This window comes from Amblyomma americanum, chromosome 1 (genome assembly GCF_052857255.1).
Source record: "Amblyomma americanum isolate KBUSLIRL-KWMA chromosome 1, ASM5285725v1, whole genome shotgun sequence".
NCBI classification, from domain to species: Eukaryota; Metazoa; Arthropoda; class Arachnida; order Ixodida; family Ixodidae; genus Amblyomma; species Amblyomma americanum.
In genome coordinates, this window is record NC_135497.1 from 442,246,379 (window position 1) to 442,267,937 (window position 21,559).

Below are 21,559 nucleotides of genomic sequence, written 5' to 3' on the forward strand. Positions count from 1 at the left end.
CAAACGGTCGTCGATCTCAACGCCACTGTCTGGGGAATCTGCCAATGATCATAAGAAATTTCAAACGTTGCAGTTGACTCGTCCTTGTTAACTCGTCTGCTGGGGACCCAAGAGGCTTCGTGTGGAATTCCTTTCGTATATATAGACAGCGAGTTTCCCGATCATATCAATATAACTTTGGACCGGACATCAGACTAGTGCGAGACATTCGCTTGCGCATCGAGCGCCTCACGCAGAGAGGTGTTGTGCGTGCACAGTGGGTGCCCGGTCACTGCGGCATCGCCGGCAACGAAGAAGCTGACGACCTCGCGACCGCTGCACACCAACTACCTGCCAGCGATCTGCCCCTTGCGCTGGAGGACGTGCGTGCGGCCATCCACGACCATCTCCGAAAGCAGCACCCCGACCCACGCATCGCGGGAGGTGAGCGCGTCGACAGTGTCACCGGCTGTCGCGCACTTACACGGTCACAACGTGCAATGATCCTCCGCGCGCGCATTGGCTGCGAGTGGCCCGGGGAACGACGGGTGCATCACAGAATCGCGACGAGTGTTGTGTGTGACGGATGCGGTGCTAACACTAGAACACCTGCTCCTTCTCTGTGCCGCGTTCGCCGATGCTCGTCGCGATATGCTCGCGGCCTATAGGGCGCAGGGCATACTACCTGACTCCATCAAGACGCTATTGTGGCCGCAGGGCAGTGCGCGCACTCGTGAGCGAACTTTGGTGAGCCTCTGTGCATTCCTCGAACACACGGGCTTGACGTCCCGTCTGTTCTCCGTCAGGTAGTTACACGCAGTGACCGAACGCTCCGCAAGTTCTACCTTGAACGATTAATAACTGGACGCCCCACTCCAGTTGTAACCAACACAGTGATGTGCGCGTGTGTCATTTAATTCCTCTAAAATGAACTAATCACGCGCACAACCTGGACACAATTCTTATTGTGTATATAGTTTGTACATATTACTTCTCCCCCTATCCTCTCTTCCTGTCCCCTCACCTCTTTCATTTCATTTCTTCATTCTGCCTGCTGTCCTTTATTTCCGCTGCCCCAGCTCAGGTGCTTCAGTATCGATGGCAGATGCCGGGGCTAGCAAAAAACTTTTCCTTCCTTTTTACTATTATTTTTAATAAAACCACTACCACCACCACCCTCTGAGCAAAGTAGCTTCTAGGAATAATTGGGTTTCGAAGCGGAGTCACCCTCCACTTGTTGTCTTCGACTTCCTCAGCGCGCGTGTTCGAGACGCGCCGGGACCTTGCGTTCCCATAAGGAGCAGTGGTAAAGCGTTATCGTACAATTCCCTTTGGTTCCATACAGTCTTTTTTTCTTTATGCGTTCATGGAGGAAGAAGCGCCGGCACGCGCATGACGTCTCCAAGCGTAGCCAATGACGGCGGAACACGTGCAGCTCGTGGCGTCGCACATGAGCCAATCGCAGAGCGGAAAAGGCCTCTATAAAAGAAAAACAGCGCAGCCATTTTGCCTTTCTCTAGGGGCTCGACAGGCAGTCAAGACGTCCGTTCCGTTGATTGCCAGTTGTGTTTGTGGCCCCGCTATCTAAATGGGGAAAGGAAAGCGCAAAGACAAGAAGAAAAACGACTCAGCTGCTGGACCTCCAGGTGCGTAGCGAATTTCCTTTCGGTTCTGTGGCCTCCGCCGCAGTCTCGTTTGGGTGCTCGATCCCTTTGTTCATCTGGCGTCACTTAGTGGTCGCTTTAGGCCTAACCTCGTGGGCTAGGATGATTGTGTTCTAAAGGATATTTTTGCGAGAAGGCTGAACGAAATGCTCGAGCTTCGTTACCCGTTTGTTTTCGCTATTATGCACCATCGTTTTTACGTGAGCGTGAGTGACCGTGACTTGAGAGAAAAAAAGAACCTGGTTCGGTTGAGCCGAAGCGACCTCGGCAGCCTTCTAATGGCGTTAAGGTGGGTTGACGTGCAAGCAAATGAGCGAATACAGCGATTTTTTTCTGAGAGGACCTATAAAAAAGGGGGTCCAGCCGAGCCGCGCATTTGTGACCGGCGGCGTGTTCCTGCCGTGAATGCCTTGCCGAACGTTCGCCTTGCGCACGCGCACTGTTCGTCTCGCCGCTCCTCGAGCACGCGCTGCTGCACGCGTCGCCCGTTCGCCTGTGTGTTCCGGCCATGCTGCTGACCTGACACGGAGCAGGTGCTGTGGAACGCTCTTCCGCTTGGTCAGTGCCTTGATCCAAGGCACGTTTCCGACCGCTGCTGTCTCGTTTTAGCCCGTTATTCTTGGTGCACAGCAACCTCTCTGCAGCTCCGCACCCCAGTCCCCTCAGCGCATTTACGATTCCTTTATGGTTTATTTGGGTTTAACGTCCCAAAGAGACTTAGGCTATGAAGGACGCTGTGGTGAAGGGCTCCAGAAATTTCGACCACCTGGTGGTTCTTTAACGTGCGCTGACATCGCACAGAACATGGGCCTCATGAATTTCGCCTCGACCGAAATTCGACCGCCGCGGCCATCGAACCCGCGTCTTTCGGGTATCGTGTTTCTGCTTCATTACTCTGTTACCGCCGCATTTTTGGCTTGGGCTATCCGCATTACCCGTCACAGTGGCTCAGTGATTAGGGCGCTCGGCTACTGTTCCGGAGTACCCGGGTTCGAACCCGACCGCGGCGGCCGCGTTTCGTGGAGGCGAAACGCAAAGGCGCCCGAGTGTTGTGCGATGTCAGTGCAGGTTAAAGATCTCCTGGTGGTCAAAACTTTTTCGGAGACCCCACTACGGCACCTCTTTCTTCCTTTCTTTTTTCACTCGCTCCTTCTATCCCTTACCTTCCGGCGTGGTACAGGTGTCCACCGAGATATGCAAGATGGTTACTGCGTTATTTTCTTTCCTCAAAAGCCAATTTTCAAAAAATACCTCTCCCCGGATTGTGGTCGCTATTTTTCGCAACTGCGTGTTTTTTTTGTTTCGGTAGGGGGGGGGGGGGTGGCTGCCGGGTGAAGTCAAGGCGGCTTAACAGCTTGACGAGTTTGACCTTGAACCGAGGAGAAACCACGTGAGAGCTATGACGTCACTCAGCCGCCACCGTCGCGTTCATTGTGATCATTGGCATTGGCGTTCACGATGTTGTGGACTCCTTCGATTTTGAAGAAAGGAAGGGGATTGGGGAAGCGCGTTTCCCACAACCAGCATGTGCTGACATTCTCCGTCACAGCAAGCGTTTTCCGCGGTAAGAAAGGTGCATACTTTACGCCCGATATATAAATGAAAAAAATTGAAGGCTGATTCTACGGACGGTAATTCGAAAGTTCAGCCCAGGTCTTCGCAAGCCGCCAGCTACCGCTTGGCAGGTCTCGTGTTACGTTGCTAGCCCCCCTCCGGCATCGTCCCGTAGCAGCCGCATTCCGGCTGTCCATTCCTCTCGCCGTGTCAGGTGGCGCTTCGCTCTGCTACTACGTGCCAACACCTCACCTGTCACACTCCGTAACACGTCATCTGTCAGGTAGCATGTTACAGTGACTACGATGTGGAACGCAGGAACGGGCGAGCTGCGCCCTAAACGGAATGAAACTGAAGAAGTCACTGCAGTTGAACACGAAGCGAAAAGTTTCACCACGTTTGGTAAAGCATTCATCGCATAGGCCGGAGAATAACCTTGGGCGACCTTCAGCCCAACCACGTTAGCCGTGTATGACCGTACGTGGTACAGTTATGGCGTCGCTCTTGACCCTTTACCCATGACCTTTAGTTGACCTCTGATCTTTGACCTTGGGTGATACTACGTCCTTGGGTGATATACTATAGAACGGCCGTGAATGCAGGCGCTGCCATGGACGAGCCTGAGGCACTTTGCAAGCGTCCTTGCTTTTCGCTGAATTCCAGGGTTAGCCAAGTTGTTGTTTTTTTGTTGTTTTAGAAAATTGTTTTTTTTTATTCTCACGTATACAGCTAGACGAAAAGCGTGCACGTGTGTCTCAAGTATATTGAATGCGCGGCGGGGCTTGTCGTTTGCCGCTTCTTCGTTGCTGTGGGGGGAGGGCTGATCACATTTGTGGGAAAATTAAGACCCTGCGCGACAGCTATTGCCTCGCACTAAGTTCTTCAGTGCAAGGGCTATACGACGCTCTTTGGGGGAGCTGCACGTTTAGTCGCGTTTAGTCACGGAGCATGCCATTATCGGCTTACACAGCTGTCTGAGTTGGGACGGCTGTTCCGACCTGTTCTCTCGACCACTGTATAATGAGTTTTCGGTCACTGACCATGTCAACTATGTTAACTGCAGTGAGCTGACCAGGTCAGTAAACCGAAGATTCATTCTTGCGACCTGACCAGACGGCATTCCATCTAACCATCGACTAAGTACTCTATACCAGCTGTCTTTTCCCGTTGAGCAGACGAGGGAAGGGACAAGAGGTGCTCGTTATGATATGACGGAAGCCAACAGTCACCGAAACCAAGAAACTTAGGGGATGCTTTCTTAAATAATTTGTGGTGTTCATCAGTGGAGGCTTAATATGGCAATGACTTTTTAAATAGTCTCTTTGCGACCTTAAACCCCCATAAAAAGCGAAACTTTTTAAAGATAATTCATTAAAAAGCAGAAGAAAAACAACCACATGCCGCCGGTGGGATCCGAAACCCACGACCTCTGAATTTCGCGTCCGGTGCTCTACCAACGGAGCTCCGGCGACGCCTGTCCAGTCTTCTGCTTTCGGCAGTGTATATATGCGTGTCGTAACGATCGATATGATCGCAAACGCAGCCGATATATAGAGCCGGCGTTAAATGGGCATTTTCGGCTCGCAGCAGTGCCTTCGGCCAGCGGTGGCAACCAAGCCACACCTCCTGCTCCGTCGCCCGCCCGTCCCTCGCGGGTTTCGTTCGCGCAAGCACTCCAGCAGGGCGCCGCGGCCAGCCCGCAGCCGCGCGCCGTCAGCGGCGGCCCGACCACGGCCGCGGATCCCAGCGCTCACCCCACCGATCAGCCCAGCGCCTCCCGTCCCAGCTACGGGGCCGCCGCCGCCGCGGGTTCCGCCAAGGTAGCTTCCAGCAGCCCCCGGCCTGCATCCGCAGCAGCCGCCGTGAGTGGCACTCAGCCGGCAGCAGCTGCCCTACCACCGTCGCCACCATGCACGCCGCCCGTCGCGGTGACACAGCAGACCCCCGCAGCTGGCGACCAAGCTACTCCAGGCGACGATGTCAGGATCAAGGTGCGTACTGTTTGCCGAAAAGGGCTTCATCTTGAGCCATGCCATGTAGCTCGTTTCCCCTCGTTATAAGGAAGCTGAAAGTTCGTTCCCGGCTGTTGCTTTGTTATATGCACTGTTGAAGGAGCTCCCGAGGGGAATCGTAATTCCTTCGTTATATCCATTATTTCGTTATAAACCATGCTGTGCATCTCGTTATACCAGCGGTTCAAATACAGTTGAACCTCTTTACAACGAAGTTGAAGGTTTCCGGCGGTTACTTCGTTATAGCTGTAGCTTCGTTATAGCCCCTGATGGCCGATCTTCCACGTGCAATCATAATTTCTTCGTTATATAAGTTGTTTCGTATTAAACCGCTTGGTTACAAAGAGGTTCAGCTGTTAGCTTCAAGGCAAGAGAAAACCTCACCTCTCCAAAACATCGACTTAAACGCACGGTACGAGAACCAAACTCCGGTATAATACAACTCAAGAAAGAAGCGGCATGTGTCTCTCGAAAGAGGCCCTCCAGCCATTGGCGTCGACTGGTTCCCATGACATCATGGTTACTCAATCCTCTTGGACCTGTGTGACATCTCAGGGAGTGGCATATGAAAGGAGATGAACCACCGCTTGATCAGATTGACAGCGGCGCCCGGAGAATCGGCCGACGCCGTAGGCTGCAAGGCGTCCTTTGAAGTGCATCCGTCGCTTCTTTCTGGAGTTCCAGCCGACTACAGGGCTTAGTTTTTACTGCTGAAAAGTGCTGTGGGTAGCAAGCATCGTGGTAGTGCATGACGTATAGGGCGCTCTGGAAGTGAAACATAAGATTTAGCTGCTGACAATGCCTAGATCGAGAACAACGTTTCGGAACCGCTACGGGTTCCTTGGTCAACAATGAGGAGGACAAGGCGAGTGGCTGAAATTTAAAACCGAAGTTTGTGACGTAAAGACCGTATTTAAATGAGTGGTTCGAATCCGACCGCGCAGCTGCAATACATTTCGATGGAGGCGAAGCGCTAAGGCACCCCTGTGCTTTGCGATGTCAGTGTACAATAAAGATCCCCAGGTGATTGAAATTATTCCGGAGTCCTCCACTACAGCACCTCTTTCTTCCTGTCCTCTTTCATCCTTTCCTTTTTCACTCCCTCCGTTTTCCCTTCCCTTATAGGGTGTTTCATGTGTCTGCCAATATGTGAGAAAGATACAGCGCCATTTCCTTTCCCCAAAAATCAATTTTCAATTTTCACAGTTTCTTCTGTGAGGTTCAGGGCCTTAGTCTCACCTGGCTAAACGGTGGCTCAAGCAATTGGTGCGTCGTCAGGTTTAGCCTTGGAGTTCACTACTTATACGCCGGCGGCCGAGTGTTGTGTTGCAGCGTATGAAATATTGTTTTTAAAGTGAAAGCTTTACTGGCCACAGGTTGAGCAATTTTGCATGATTCTTGGAGAGCACGTGGAGCAGTGATGACACATGGCATTTCTCTCTCTTTCGTTCCCTAGCCAGTACTGTGCATGCCCCACTAGTAGCACTGAGCCACAGTTGTTCCACCTGCCTTTCCTCAAAATCCAACTTTCAATTTTGTTTTCTCTTTCCTCTTTCCCTCCCTCCTTTATCACTTCCTTCTTGGGGTGGTTCGGGTGTCCACTGAGATATGTGAGATGGTTACTGTGCGATTTGCTTTCCTCAAAAACCAAACAAAACAAGTTAGTGGAAGGACTTGGTAGAGTTCATTGGACTTGACAACTTTGCAAAGACCATTCATTTTCACGAAAGGAAAGGCGCACAACCAGGAAAGGCGCACAACCGGCTCTGTGGGACAGTGGAGAGCTCAATCTCGCTTCTCCTTTGTATATCCTGGATTAGCTGGGCTAATCCAACCCGCCGCGGTGGCTCAGTGGTTAGAGCGTTCTGCTACTGATCTGGAGTACCCGGGTTCGAACCCGACCGCGGCAGCTGCGTTTTTATGGAGTCAAAACACTAAGGCGCCCATGTGCTGTCCGATGTCAGTGCAGGTTAAAGATCCTCAGGTGGTCGAAATTATTCCGGAGCCCTCCACTACGGAACCTCTTTCTTCCTTTCTTCTTTCACTCCCTCTATCCCTTCTTTTATGGCGCGCTTCAGGTGTGCAGGGATATATGAGAAGAATGCTGCTTCATTTCCTTATCCCAAAAACAATTATTATTATTATTCTTATTGTTATTACCATTGGGCTAATCCACATTAACTTTTCTGGGGGGAGGGGGGGCGGAAGGAAATGGTGCAGTGCCCCCTACCGCCCCCGTAGGGGAAGGGACAAGGGTGGGGGGAGTGAAAGAAGAAACGAAGTAGTGCCGTAGTGGAGGGCTGAGGAATGATTTCGACCTCCTGGGGATCTTTAACGTGCACTGACATCGAACAGCACACGGGCGCCTTTCGCCTCCATCAAAACGCAGCCGCCGCGGTCGGGTTCAAACCTGCGAACACCGGGTCAGCAGCCGAGCGCACTAAGCACTGAGCCACTGCAGTGAGTGCATTGTCTTTCTTATTCACGCGTTAAATGCGCTTTTACTCCAAGCGAAATGTTGCACTGTCGAGCCCAAACTTCCACTCTGGCAAACTGATGTTTCCTTGGGCTGTAGCTGTTGATTCTTATAAATTACGCGTCTGCACATTTTCAAATCATAGAAAGATTCCCGTATGTAGCTCATCTTTCACTGTTAATGAGCGGCTGGTGCATCTTTCCGACCTCCACGAATGCCGAAATTTCCACTGTAGTTCCTTGTGCCGAGCTTCGGTGCCGGTCGCCGGTTTGTTTCATCATGAATAATTAAATTTTTCCAATTTTTTTCACCCCAATCGGGACCATTTCTGTGGGCGACCTTGGACATGTGACGTCACCAGCTGCATGCCCGTCGATATTTGCTCGGAGATTGGTCAAGAAGAAAAAAAATAAGACCTTTGTTTTTGGCCATTTCACACAAACAGTGGTCTGTCGCTTACAGTCTCCAGTTTAGTCAGTCAACGCACCGAGAGGTTCTGTGACAGTATGCATGACGGCAAGCCTCGATCTCGGCGTCATACTTGGGGAGAAACCGAGTTTTGGTTTCGGCGTTCTTTGTTTTTCCTGTTTTAAAGAGCTTCTACTCAGGATTCTGAAAAACGGTTTTTGAGGCACAGAGAAGGGACTCTTAAGAAATGTGATGCGAATGGGAACACAATACCACGTCTAAACATATTCAAAATAGCCCACATTTTCCCTTTGAGTGGTTCAGAAACCTTGTAAGAAATGCTTCTACAGCTGTGGCACCATCATGGCCTTGGTTCACTGTATAGATAATTTAAGGCAGAAAAAGAACAAGTAATTACTGTCTCGCTTTTGATGAACACCGCGACTACGCAGTGCGGTTCCTTGATTTTGCAATCGTCCCGATCGTCCCTGTCATATGCGCTCAAGATAGCACAAGGCTGTGAAATATAATCCGAGGAAAGTACAGGGTCGGTTAAAAGTTCTCAGGCCAAAGGGTCTGCTTTTGAGCTGTATTATCAGGCAGACATGACAACACCAGACTCAGAATATCCGTAGAAAGGGGAAGAGGTATCGTTCTGTGCTCTGGGAACCTTGATAGCTTTTTTCGCGTCTTAAATGCCATGATATACCGATGAAACAAGCAAGCCCTCTGGCCCCGAAACTTTTGACCGACCGGGTACAGAACCTCGCTCAATCACTACGTTCTCTCGTCATAAACATCGGAACCGAATATTCAGAACCCACAATCCCGAGCGAAGGTTGCCGAGCTCTTTCCAGTGACTTTTTCACGCCCGCGCATTTCTCCGCCTCGAGCTCCTGCGTATTTTTGTTCAGATGTGTCTGTCGGTTAGATTCAGAAGTAAGGCAGCTGCTATGGCCGCTGCCAGTAATATGCGTCGCTTCGGCGGTTCAGGAAGCCCCCCCGACCCCATTCTACAGGGGGGTGGGGGGGAAATCCCGAACGCATAGGCAGCCGGCGGTGGGGCCGAGTGGGTAGGCCTGGCTGAACAGCGCCGACCTGTGAGCATGAAAAGAGTGATGAAAAGATATAGAAAGGCTCGAAGACGCTGAAATTTAAATTTGGACTGCACATAACTTCGCTTGCACAAAACATTTTAAACATTGTCACTGGAGGATATTCTTGTTCAAGCGCTGTCCTTTAAAGGGCTCGCTATAATGAACGGGGTGCAGGAGGCTTTTTCTATTAAGACTAACCGGAACCGGTCCTGCGCTGTAGTGTAGATCGAAGACCATTTGGCCAAACTTATGTGACGCTCAACACACGAAACAGTGCGTCCATACTTAATTGTTCATGCTCTGCTCTAATTACCTCCAAACACGGCGCATGAGCTCGAGCGAACACTACCCTCTCACTTCCCACGGCGGCCTGCCCACGGCCAGCTGGGCCGGACCATACAACTTCTAGCCAACCACTTCAGCATTGAGATACCGACCGGCAGCATCTACCAGTACGACGTCGACATCTCTTCAGAGATTGCTCAGGAGACCAAGGTTCCTGAGCAGAAAAAGTACCGATGCCTCAGTACAAAGATCAACAGGATAGTCATCGAGCTCCTAGTAAAGAAGTACCGGCAAGACCTGGCCAACTGCATCCCGGCTTTCGATGGCCGCAAGTACCTGTACACGCGCCGCCAGCTCAACTTCCGCGAGCGGACACTCACAGGCGACCTCGAGGAAGACCAAAGATCCCAGAAATTTATAATCAAGATCCAGTACGCGGCCACAGTGAACCTGGACGCCCTGCATGGCGTCTTCCAAAAGCGCGTACAAACTGTGCCCCAGGAAGTCCTCCAGGCCATAGGCATTGTCTTGAGGCACAGCCCCTCGATCAACCTCGCACCGGTTGGACGCTCGGTTTTCAGACCGCCGGGACCCAACGAGCACAATGACCTCGGAGGAGGCCGGGAGGTGTGGTTTGGCTACTACACGAGTGTTCGACCCGCCCAATGGAAGCCCATGCTTAACGTCGACATGTCAGCAACAGCATTCTACGAGTCGCTTCCACTGGTCGACTTCATGTGCAGGTTCTTAAGCGACAGCCGTCGTGTGTTGACGCCCGCAGACTTCCGGTCATTGCGCGACAACCAGTACGTGCGCCTGAATAGGGAGCTCAAGGGACTCCGAGTCAAAGTGACGCACCTTCCGTACCCGCGCAAGTACAAAGTGGTGAAGATCACGAGGTAACCTGCGAAGGAAATCTATTTTGAATCAGAAGGTAGTCAGATCTCCGTCGCCGACTACTTCCAGAGCCGCTACAGGCGCTTGTCGTACCCGAAATTCCCTTGCGTGCAGAGTGGCAGCCCGACGCATCCGGTCTACATTCCTCTGGAGGTGTGCGAGCTGGCCGAAGGCCAGCACTGTCGGAAGAAGCTCGACGAGAGTCAGACCGCCGAGATGATCAAGCGCACGTCCAAGCCGCCAGCCAAGCGCTTCCAGGAGATTCGTCAGTCTGTGCGCGACATGGTCAGCAGCTCGGACAAGTACCTGCGAGAGTTCGGCGTCAAGATCAACACTGAGCCCACTCAGGTTGTGGGCAGAGTGCTCGACCCGCCATCTCTGGTTTTTGAGAACAACACCATGTGCAAGCCGCGCGACGGTACGTGGGATCTCCGAGGGCAGCGCTTCTACAAGGCGATGTCCATGACAAAGTGGATTGTTCTCAACGTGAGCCGCTTCGCGCACAAGGATTCCCTGGAAAACTTCATCAGGATGCTGATCCGCATCGGCCAAGAACTGGGCATGCGCATTGCGCAGCCGCTTGCGGTCATCACGTTCGACACAATCCGCCAGCCCATGCGGACCGTTCTCGCGGAGCAGCGCAAGCAGCACCCGCAGTTGGAGATGGTTGTCGCTGTGATCACAAAAGCCACGAACTACGCTGAGATCAAGCAGGTGGCAGAGACTGAGCTCTCCCTGCGCACACAATGCATCTTGGACAACAACGTGGTTCAAAAGTGCAACGCAGCTCTCATCCAAAACCTGTGCCAGAAGATCAACGCCAAGATGGGCGGTATCAACAATAGTCTCCTGATGCAGGAGAAGCCGAAGCTGTTTCATAGGCCCGTGATCGTCATTGGAGCAGACGTGTCGCACCCATCGCCTGGAGAAAAGGTGAGGCCATCCATCGCCGCGTGCGTCGGAAGCCTAGACACTGTACCGTCCAAGTTTCACGCCACCATTCGGGTACAGATTGAAGACTCCGAGGCTAAGGCGCGTGTGGAAATCATTAGAGACCTGAAGGACATGATCAAAGAATTGCTACTGGCTTTCCACCGCGCCACCAGGCAGAAGCCCGAGCGGATCGTCTTCTACAGGGATGGAGTGAGCGAGGGGCAGTTCTTGGAAGTCCGTAACCATGAGGTAAGTAACTACGCCTACTACAATACTGTGCCCACTAAACGCTCATCTTGTTAAGACAGTTTTTCCCGCATTCAATGTCAGTCATTGGATAACCTTTGTCTTTGGAGAAGCCGACTAGCTGTGCATATACGTGGATATAATTTCAGGACATCCAAGATATTCATTTCTGGAGACGTCTTCTCGGCGTTAGTTGACCTCAGCTTGATCGTTTCTCTTCAAAAGGTGGTAATCATCTAAGACTGAGGCCTCTGGCGCGGTTTTGTACGTATCCGCTCCGCCTCTCACCCTTCTTACACACGGGCGATTACAACTGCTATGCAGTTGACCGTCCGTTGAGCTGAACGACAGCTAGAGGTGTTATACCCGTGCCACACGGTCAAGTTTTATGTCATTAATTACTTAGTAAATCAATTTTTAACGCAATTGGCGCGGTGCCACGCACTCGTATTTAATGACATTAGACAAACTAACTGGCGTTTGCGACCTTCTGAGTTCGCCACAACTCATTCGCCCGAGAACTGTATACTCTTTTCCCCATTCCGCATACAGGAAAACATTTTTTTGTGTGAAGTTACTATCCAGAGGATAATGGTTTATTCAAAAAGAACACTATTTTTACCAGCAATTCATATGTACTGTTATCATTTGAGCTGACACACGAGTTCTACTTTTACACACTTGTCAAGCAAGAACAGTGGCCTATTCTAAAAATTAATTTTTATATTATATCTGAATTGCATTGCAGGGATATTGGCTCATTAACACTGTTTATATTCAGGGTTTTTTTTACTGCCTTGAAGGACGTATCTTCACCGTGATTAATTCAATTATTTATTTACTTATATAGAGATACCTTATGCCTCGGGAGAGGCATTGTGTAATGGGGGATACAGAAGTTAGTGAAAAATAGGTTAGAAATCCAAAAATCATAGTAAATGTACAGCAATACACACAAAAAAGAGGTGAGTTCGGATAAGATATCGCAATTCATAAAAAGGGATAAAAGTAAAAACACCTCTCTGCGTCATGTAACAAAAACATGGGAAATGCAGGAAGAGTTATACAAAAGCCAAAGAAAACATATAAGGAATAAATAAGCAAAGCTGTGCATCCACGGAACCAAAGAGGCAATAGTCTCAAGCTGCTGAAAACGAAGTTAAACGAATCCTGAGTATATAAATCACGTGCTAACCGTTATCAACGGAGTGTTTGGGTAGATGTTTGCAAAATGTGTCTTGATTACCCTGCAGGGCGATGCAGTCCGGAAGATCATTCCAGAGACGAATTGCACGCGGGAGTGCCATAAATTCGGCTTAGCTGTAGTTATCATATAATCTATGTTATAAGTAGGAGGGACGTCGTAGATGTGCTGGCGGTGAATCAGTGGCATGGACGCATTTGTGAAAGATAGATAAAAGGGCAGTCTCGCGACGAATTTGCAACGGATGCATGGAGCGAAAGTTTGATATTCAGTTTGGTTGCACTGGACTGATAACTGTAATTTTGCGAAATGAGACGACAAGCCCGATTCTGGACAGCTTCCAACTTCTCTATTAGATATTTCTGATAAGGTGACCAGATGGATGAAGCGTACTCTAGCTTCGGTGCTACAAAAGTTATGTAGGCTTGTTTATGCACGTGAGGGGTAGTGCATTGCAGGTTACGGCGAAGGAAAACTAGTGACCGGGAAGCATTGGCGAAAGTGGTGGTTGTGTGTTCCGCCCTAGAAAAGTTTGGTGAAATATGGACGCTTAGATGCTTATACTGCGTAGTCCGAGCCAATGTATCGTTATTATTGTGGTATGAAAAATTCGAAGTCACTGATTTTCGGCTAAAAGTAATTATCTTACACTTAGAAATGCTTAAAGTCATTAGACACGTTTTACACCAGTCGTTTATGCAATCGAGGTCACTTTAAAGTTCAAGGTGGCCATTGGTAAATTTTATTGGCCAATAATTAATGCAGTCGTCAGCAAATGTGTGCATCTAAGATGAGATTGTTGCTGGCAGGTCATTAATGTAAATTAAGAATAGTAATGGACCGAGGAGGCTTCCTTGCGCCGCGTCCGATGTAACATCGGAAACAGGAAATTAATAAGTGTTAACAACGGTGAACTGCTGGCGATTAGAAAGAAAACTACGGGCCCATGACAGAGTTAAAAAATCTAATTTAAGCGCATAAAGCTTAGATATTTGTCAGCAATGTTCTACCCGGTAAAATGCTTTGGCAAAGTCCAGAAAGGTGCAAGTGGGCAGCTTTCGTGCGAGTGTTTGTTGCCACTTTTGAAAACAGGTACAACATTTCCTATTTTCCAATCGGTGGAAACCTCACCTGTAGATATTAACTGCTTAAAGTTATGAAGAAAGATGATGCTGGAGACAGAAATGGCATTTCTTTAGTATTTTGAATTGATTTCATCAACACCAGGAAAGGAGGGTACTTGGTTATTTATCAGGTGTACTAAGCCATCAAGTGTAATGTCAACCGGTGCCATGTACGGGTAACCAAAATCAGGTATATACGAGCTGTTAGGATTATATTCTTGGGTGAAAATATATGCGAAAAACGAGTTAAATGCTTTAGGACATTCGGCATCGAAGTAGGGGTGCTGTGAACGTCATGCATTGATATATCATTACTGACACTGTTCGGATGTATTGTCTTGAATGACTTGCTATTATTGTTCTCAAGTTGCGCAGTAAGGGCTTTTTTTCGTCACAAAGGCCAGGACAAAACAGCTTTAGGTTGGTTTTATATTTACCCCGCGCGCAGGGCGAACATTCTTGCTTTGTATTTTTGTACAACCGTTTTTTTCTTATTTCTCATGCGTTGATGCTTTCATGTAAAGCAAGGGTTAGGTTTATGATTTGATAGCGTGATAAGCGGGACATGCTTGGCTACTATTTCGGCGAGCTTGTCTCTAAACTGAACCCGCGGTTATCTTCTTCTGACCTATATTGAAAAGAGGGTGTAAGAATATTTTCAGAAAACATTTGAATTTCGTCATTTATTGGATTGTAATCTCCTCTGTTTAGTTGCGAATCTGTAATGTCAATAAATCTGCCAATAAATAATATTGTCGTTAAATCTGGACGTGTAGCGCCAGCTCTGGAAATAATGGCATAGGCAAACTTAAGGCTACAAACATCTGCGGTTATTTCTAGTGCGCGTGTGGCACGGGTAATAAAAGGCAGCGCCACCTGCTGTTGAGATCTCAGCTCAGTGGAGATACGCAGTTGGACCAGTCTACTGACCCGCTGAATCGCCCAAGTCGGCGGCATTTCCGGCTGCCACATCTTGCTATCCTGGCTAATATAAGTACAACTACAACTTCCATTATAGTCGGATACAACTCAAGAACCGAGCGGCTTTTCCCCCTAAATGGACTATCTTGCAGCCAATGGCGTAGACCAATTCTCATGAGCCTGCTTGGGTAACCACGTAGGGAGTTGTAGATGAAAGGGGTTATTCTCCCCCCTCACAGGGAAGACTATTGTCACTGTCACGGCGCTCACCGCATTGTCAGCCTTGAGGGTTCGTGATAATAAGCCGAAGCCTTTGGCTGGAACGGGGTCCTTTTACGGAGAAAAGCGGCTTCATTCTTGAGTGTATCCGACTATATTCGGATTAGTGTATCCAGAAAAAGAATACCGCGAAGTGGCACCAGGAAAACAACGGCTGAGCGGTGAAGCCGGACGTTCCTATACTGAATTTTCTTAGCTCTGTGTGCTTGTTCACTTTAGGCATACTCAAACACCAAGCTTGCACAGAAATTTTAGTTGAGTGAAGTCAACTAGGTGGTCAATGCGCAGAGTTATGTGCAAACCGATCACGTGATCCGGAATGTGGACCGCGTGAACTCAATTTAGAGGAGTATGCCGAGTAACTGCAGCCGACTGTTATTCATTTAAGCGTCAGTTGGAAAAGCTGCACTTCCGTTGAACTGAACGGTAGCTGAAACGGCTCGTTTAACCAGAGTACAACCGATAATAGCATTGCTTAAAAAAACGGTGATCTTCGCCGTACACTCTTTGTGAAACGACAATTGTATAAGATACGACAGCATAGTTCGTGAACATCCAAATTGTTTGGTTTACATTCTGAACTAGGTATATATCGTGATGATTCGAATGGCCTTTCAGCCTTGACCGACATTTTTGTTTCGGCTCTCAAATCTCGCAGGTGAGCGCCATCCGGCTAGCGTGCAAGGAACTGTCTCCCAACGAGACCTACGAGCCAGCGCTGACGTTCATCGTGGTCCAGAAGCGGCATCACACGAGGTTCATGCCCGCCAACGACCGCGACGGGGTGGGCAAGTGTCGCAACGTCCCACCCGGCACGACCGTAGACTCGGTGGTCACGCACCCGCTGGACTTCGACTTCTTCCTCTGCAGCCACTTCGGCATCAAGGTAGGCGACCTCTTCTCCGCTCTTGTTGCGATTGTCAGTGGGAACAAATGGTCGGCGGTGTTTTCTTTTATGAATTTGCGGAGGAAATAGTCCGGGCGCCGTCGTCGCCACAGTCGTGTCGCGTCTTTAGTGCGCTACGAATTCCAGGAGCGCCTGCGTTGTAGGCCTTTCACATCTTGAGGAAACGGAAGCATGGCCTTCGAGATCACCTACGCGCGAGACTGTGACGGCAGCTTTCCGCTTTACGTTGAGGCCACCTGGAGCGCTGTGTGTGACTGTGACGTCATCTTTCGACATTGGGGAAGCTGTACGGAAGTTGCGCATGGGGGGCCTCTAGGGCCAGTGCAGATTGATGCTAGCATGTGAATGTGGTCATTTGTTTTTATTCTCGAGGTGGCGTCTACTGAGACAATGAATGCATAAGGTTGGGTGAAAAGAGAAGCGCTTGATGTTTAGCTCGTACGTTAAAGCGGGAAGCGGCTTTGAAGTCTCAAAAAACGGTCCAAATGGATTTTTTGTTTAAATAGTCGTGTCGGCTTGTATGCCTCGTTTTTTATGCTGTCCCGATGTCGCGACAGCGACATAGATGACGATGACCGACCAATGCGCTGATGACAGACAGCCAGGAAATAATAGTTATTCACTGTATTTATTGGCGCGAGGGCATCTAAGGCCAGATAAAGCCAGAAACATGTTGTGCATGCAGCATTAGGAGCAGGCCAAGCGCATGTTGTGCTCATGGACATTGCAGGTTTTTGTATATTGCGTTTAAACACTCACCTTCCCACGTAATGGCGCATTTAAACCGCAAACACCACGCCACATCACATCACTCCACAAGCAGGACCACACCGCACCACCACATACCACGACACGATGCGACACAACATGACACGGCCCTTGGAATTCTCGCATGTGAATAAGTGTACTCCTCGGCGCACCCGCAGGGCACCAGCCGGCCGGCCCACTACTATATCGTGTGGGATGACTCCAAGTTCAGCGCGGACGACCTGCAGAAGCTCAGCTTCTACCTGTGCCACACATACTCCCGGTGTGCAAGGAGCGTGAGCGTCCCGGCCCCTGTGTACTACGCGCACCTGGCAGCCTTCCGCGCAAAACAGCACATCGCCAGCAAGCTGGAGACGTCTGGTGTTGTCAGGGAGCCTCCTGAGGGCGGCGGGGACGCCGTGTTGACCACTGCCCAATACGTGGAGGCCGTCAAGGTGCTGCAGGCACTGCAAGCCTCCATGTACTTCGTGTAATGGAGGAGGTTCTCCGCTGCCCCTGCATTCCGGTTACGGTGAGCCTGGAGGCGTACCACTGACGTCATACCCAACAGTTCTGGAAAAAGCCTCTTCCAACGGGAAAACGTTTAAAGGCCTTTGCAGGGAGGGTGTTTCATAGGGTATAGGGAGGGTATTATGAGCGCAGTGTTCCTCATATATTGTAAGATTCTACTACAACGATCAATATATCCCCAACCTCCCGCCTGCAGGCTTGCATTTTTTGCTATTAACGTTTTTGCTACAGTCCAAAGCGTTCCTCATTGATTTTCTATTAGAGTCATAACTGCTCGATGCGAGCGATGGAAACAATATAAAAGGAAGGTTTTTCCAGATATCAAAAGAATGGACCTGAAACATTTCTATACCAGTATCTTACAGTTTCACAATTTTCAAAATATTTGTCCAAGAATGTTGGAGATCTGCGCAACACGTACAGGACAAGATATACGTTTCACACAGTGGACATCTTCTCCCGTCCCTCTTGGCGTTGCACTGTCGTGTGTTCAAGGCGCAGGTGAAGCGGTATGCATGGGATGGACGATAAAGATCGCCGCTTCACGAATGCCGTATAGGAACATTTTTTTTAATGCGTTTTGTTGTAATGAGAGACGACTTAACTGTGAACTGCTGCTCGGCCCGCATTCAGGGCTGCTGCTTCGAATCCCTCCACGAAGAAAAAAAATTGTAGGTTGTAAATTCTTTTCGTGTTACCTAAACAAGAAGTTTACCACCAGACGAAATTAAAAACTAGAGAATTTGATCAAAATTCTGTGACCGAAATTTAAGGATGTTCAATTATGGTTCATTCTAAGCTACACATCACAGAGGCGCAACTGAACAGGGACAAGAACACACAGCGCCTGCCCTGTGTTGTTTGACTTTCATGTGCTTGTTTAATTGCGATTAGTTCATCTGTGCATCTTCTATGAGCGCACAACCAAAATTTTGCGTACAATGTAAATGCGCCTAATATGCTTTTTTTGTTTGTCTAGTCCTGACGAAATGGTATTGACCACTGTCCTGCGATATTTTCTTTTTTTTTTCTCGCTGCCTGGTCCCCGGCTTGCTTTACTCATATATGCTGCTGTATATAGGGAAAGCAGAGAAGAATATGAACTAAATTTAACTGGATTTGTGCTGCTTGACAGCATTTCGTAGCTGCACAAAAATGCAATCCAGCTTAGTAAACTGTAGCCTTCGAAACGTTCAACTGCATAGCCGTCAGATAGTTGTCAAGCCCTGCGGGTGTCCCTTTGCGCTAGAGAGAGGGGAAGCCCTTTAATTTAAACCATAGATTTTAGATGGCATTCTACACTCTAAACACAAACAAACGCCTATATGGGAGTAAAGAAGAGAGTATGCTGCCTTAGCTATAGCGCACAGGACAGATTACTCTCCTTTCTTACTTCCTTTTTACTCCTTTCTGTTTACAGTATACTCTGCATGGGGAAGGGAATTGGGGCGACAAAGTCGCAAAGAGAGAAGCGCGGAAAATGTTTCTATTGAAGTAAAAGAATTGAAAAAAAGCATTAAATACGATCAGGTCATAAATGGGCAGTTAATTTGGGCTGAGGAGCATGGACAAGCAACGCTACAAGATATTAAATGGTGAAGCGCAGTATATCCTACAAAGGGGCTGACAGTGTTCACTGCATGAATTGTGCATAACCCCTTCAGCGGTGGTGTGTACAATTGTACACATCAAATTTGGCGCCACTTTGCGCTCCCGCCCTTGCTTCAAACGGGCCGACATCCCACGTGAGCATTGATGAATGCCTTATAAGTGAACAACTAGTGAAACCTAGTTTCACCTAGTTCAGACGGCATGGCTCATGACTTTGAGCTCTATCAAGGGAAAGGCACTGGCGTAAGCAACGGCCATTCACATTTGGGCCTTGGTGGTTCGGTTGTGATGCGGCTTATGGAAGCGCTCCCGCATGGTCTCAACATGGGATGCTACATGGACAATTATTTTTCTTCTGTGCCGCTCTTCCGAGAGCTGAAATTGCTTGGAATTTTAGCGTCTGGCACGATTAGGGCCAACAGAATTCTAGGCTGTGAGCTGAAAAGCGAAAAAGAGCTGAAGAAGGGAGGGCGCGGAAGCTACGACTTCAAGATTGTTGAAGAGGAACACATGGTCATTGTTCGCTGGCACGACAATGGTCCAGTCAACATGATCTCTACAGTTGTAGGACTAGGCAGTATCACTAAGGTGAAGAGATGGAGTAAAGCAGCAAAGGAGCATGTCGACATCAACTGCCCGCAGGTAATCGCCGAGTACAATCGATTTATGGGTGGCGTTGACAAGTTGGATTTTTTGATGTCGCTCTATCCCCTTCATACAAAGACGAAGAAATGGCCAGTAAGGGTAATCTACCACTTCATTTCCTTTGCAGTTTAAGACAGCTGGCTTGAGTACATTCGCGATGCTAATGCAGAGGAACTGCCAAAAAAGGATGTGAAGGACGTTATGGCCTTTCAGTCCGACATCGCAAGGCGGTTGATTGCAAGCAACAGGACTGCACAAAACAAGAGGGGAAGACCGAGCACCAGCTCTGCAAAGCCTGCCCGAAACTCACATATCGGCATGCCCATGCCGACAAACTCTACAAGGTTTGACGGAAACAATCACTGGCTCATTCACATGAATGCCAACTTCCTGCAAAGGTGCCGAAACACAGGCTGTGTTTCGAAGTCTTGAGTTTGCTGTCGCAAATGCGCAGTTTTCCTCTGCCTAAGTGCCGCAAGGAATTGTTACTATGAATTTCAAGCCAAAAAGTAGAAGCAATTGAAGTGGGCAAGCTGAGAGGCATTGAAAATTCATTCTGAAGTACTTGTGAAGAGTCACAGCACCTGGAAATAGTTCTGCCTATGTGAGTGGTTGTCGACATACTTTACGGCCTAGAGGCGCCATGTGTACAAATGTCCACATCACAAAAAATTTCTGTTGACTTAATAAACATGTTTTTCTTCATACCACTCAGTTTGGGTAGCTGTTTATAGGCAATATTTGAACGAATCACAATTTTTCTTCTTCTTGTCTTAATTCGCGCCTGAAGGGGATAATGGTGAAACTTCATAGCGTTGAGTTATTTTCTATTTGCCTATTTAGACGACATAGGCCTTTTCGAACGGAATCATGGATGTCAGAGTCATTTCTGTGAGATCCCTGTATGTTTCACTTGTCTCTGTTTTGCAGCACTCTATATAGGCACCAATGTGATGAACATAGAGATCAAAAGCCGTTTCTTGCGATCTAAAACAAACGCAAACAATCGGAAACAATGAAATAAGGTCATTATTTTCTTGCAAGAAATGCATGATCAGTATGTTTCAATTGTAGCTCCGCGAACATGGCATGAGCAGTTATTAATCGGTGGTGTTCGTTGTAAGAGGCTCGGGCTGCCTTTGATTCAAATTCGACGGAACAATTTCCAGGTTAGCGTAAGTCAGCCAAGCCGTCACTAATTGCACCTTTTCTTTTCTTGCAGGCCCGCTAGGCGAGGGATTTCTTTGGTTTTGTTCTTTCATGGGCTGTACGAAGAGTGCGGGCGCCAACGTTGTTGTTTATTGTTTGTGTGCCTTGAAATTTTTTAAGTTGCAATAAAAAAATTGACCAAAAAAGTTTTCCGTTACATGAGGTTTCCTTGTTCTGCAGTCACTGGCGCTTGCATTGGCTATAAGTTGGCCGCAGCCCGTCTGTTCTACTACAACACATGCTAAAAAAGTGATAGGGTATTGAAACGTAGTTAAATCGAGGATACGTGCGAAAGGATGTGTTAAGCTTGGTTGGCTCATGGCTTTGCTTTGCTGGATGGGTTTTGCTTTGCTGGAATATTGGACTCAGGTCAAGCTCTGATCGAGTTTAAGCTGATCTGATCTGTTCGCGCCGCAGATGGAAGTTGATATGGACGACGATGTGCAATGCACAGCGTGAGTGAGTGTGGCTTTTTGACACGAGGCGTGATCGGCTGCGGAGGTAGCAATGTGCTCTCGTGCAGTGGCGAGCGAAGCTCCTCTGTTCGGGCCTCCGAAAGAGTTCATCTAACTGTCGCAGCAATACTTATATTTTATTTCTTCATGCGCCTAGGTAGACACTCAAAGTCAAGCTCCGCGCAAACTCGGTCAGCTGATTAGACTTCGTGAACTAGTCCCTTCCCAAGCAACGCAGGCAAACGGGCCAATTTTGGGAATGACGGGTTTCACACTGGTGATAAAAATTTGCCAGTATATTCCCAATATTGGGCCGATTAGTTGTGCTACAAGGTGTCAGTACTTCGCGCACCTTTGTGTGCGCATCGAAACACC

General features: G+C 48.8%; 1 protein-coding gene across 1 annotated transcript; it reads left to right on the forward strand.

The window, feature by feature from the left end:
• The first annotated feature begins 5,106 nt into the window (after positions 1 to 5,106).
• On the forward strand, positions 5,107 to 20,831 carry LOC144125439 (protein argonaute-2-like). Its single transcript, XM_077658813.1, has 6 exons — positions 5,107 to 5,188; positions 9,600 to 9,685; positions 10,388 to 11,554; positions 15,738 to 15,965; positions 16,913 to 17,265; positions 20,743 to 20,831. The coding sequence occupies exons 1-5, from the start codon at positions 5,107 to 5,109 to the stop codon at positions 17,225 to 17,227; spliced, it is 1,878 nt and encodes a 625-aa protein (XP_077514939.1). The 3' UTR covers positions 17,228 to 17,265; positions 20,743 to 20,831.
• The last annotated feature ends 728 nt before the right edge of the window (positions 20,832 to 21,559 follow it).

What these genes read in the sequence shown, in the direction of transcription:
- LOC144125439 (XM_077658813.1), top strand. Translation starts at nt 5,107, where the DNA reads ATGCACGCCGCCCGTCGCGGTGACACAGCAGACCCCCGCAGCTGGCGA. An exon ending in AGATTGCTCAGGAGACCAAG is followed by an intron (nt 9,686 to 10,387) that starts GTTCCTGAGCAG and finishes TAACCTGCGAAG; the next exon opens with GAAATCTATTTTGAATCAGA. An exon ending in TGGAAGTCCGTAACCATGAG is followed by an intron (nt 11,555 to 15,737) that starts GTAAGTAACTAC and finishes CAAATCTCGCAG; the next exon opens with GTGAGCGCCATCCGGCTAGC.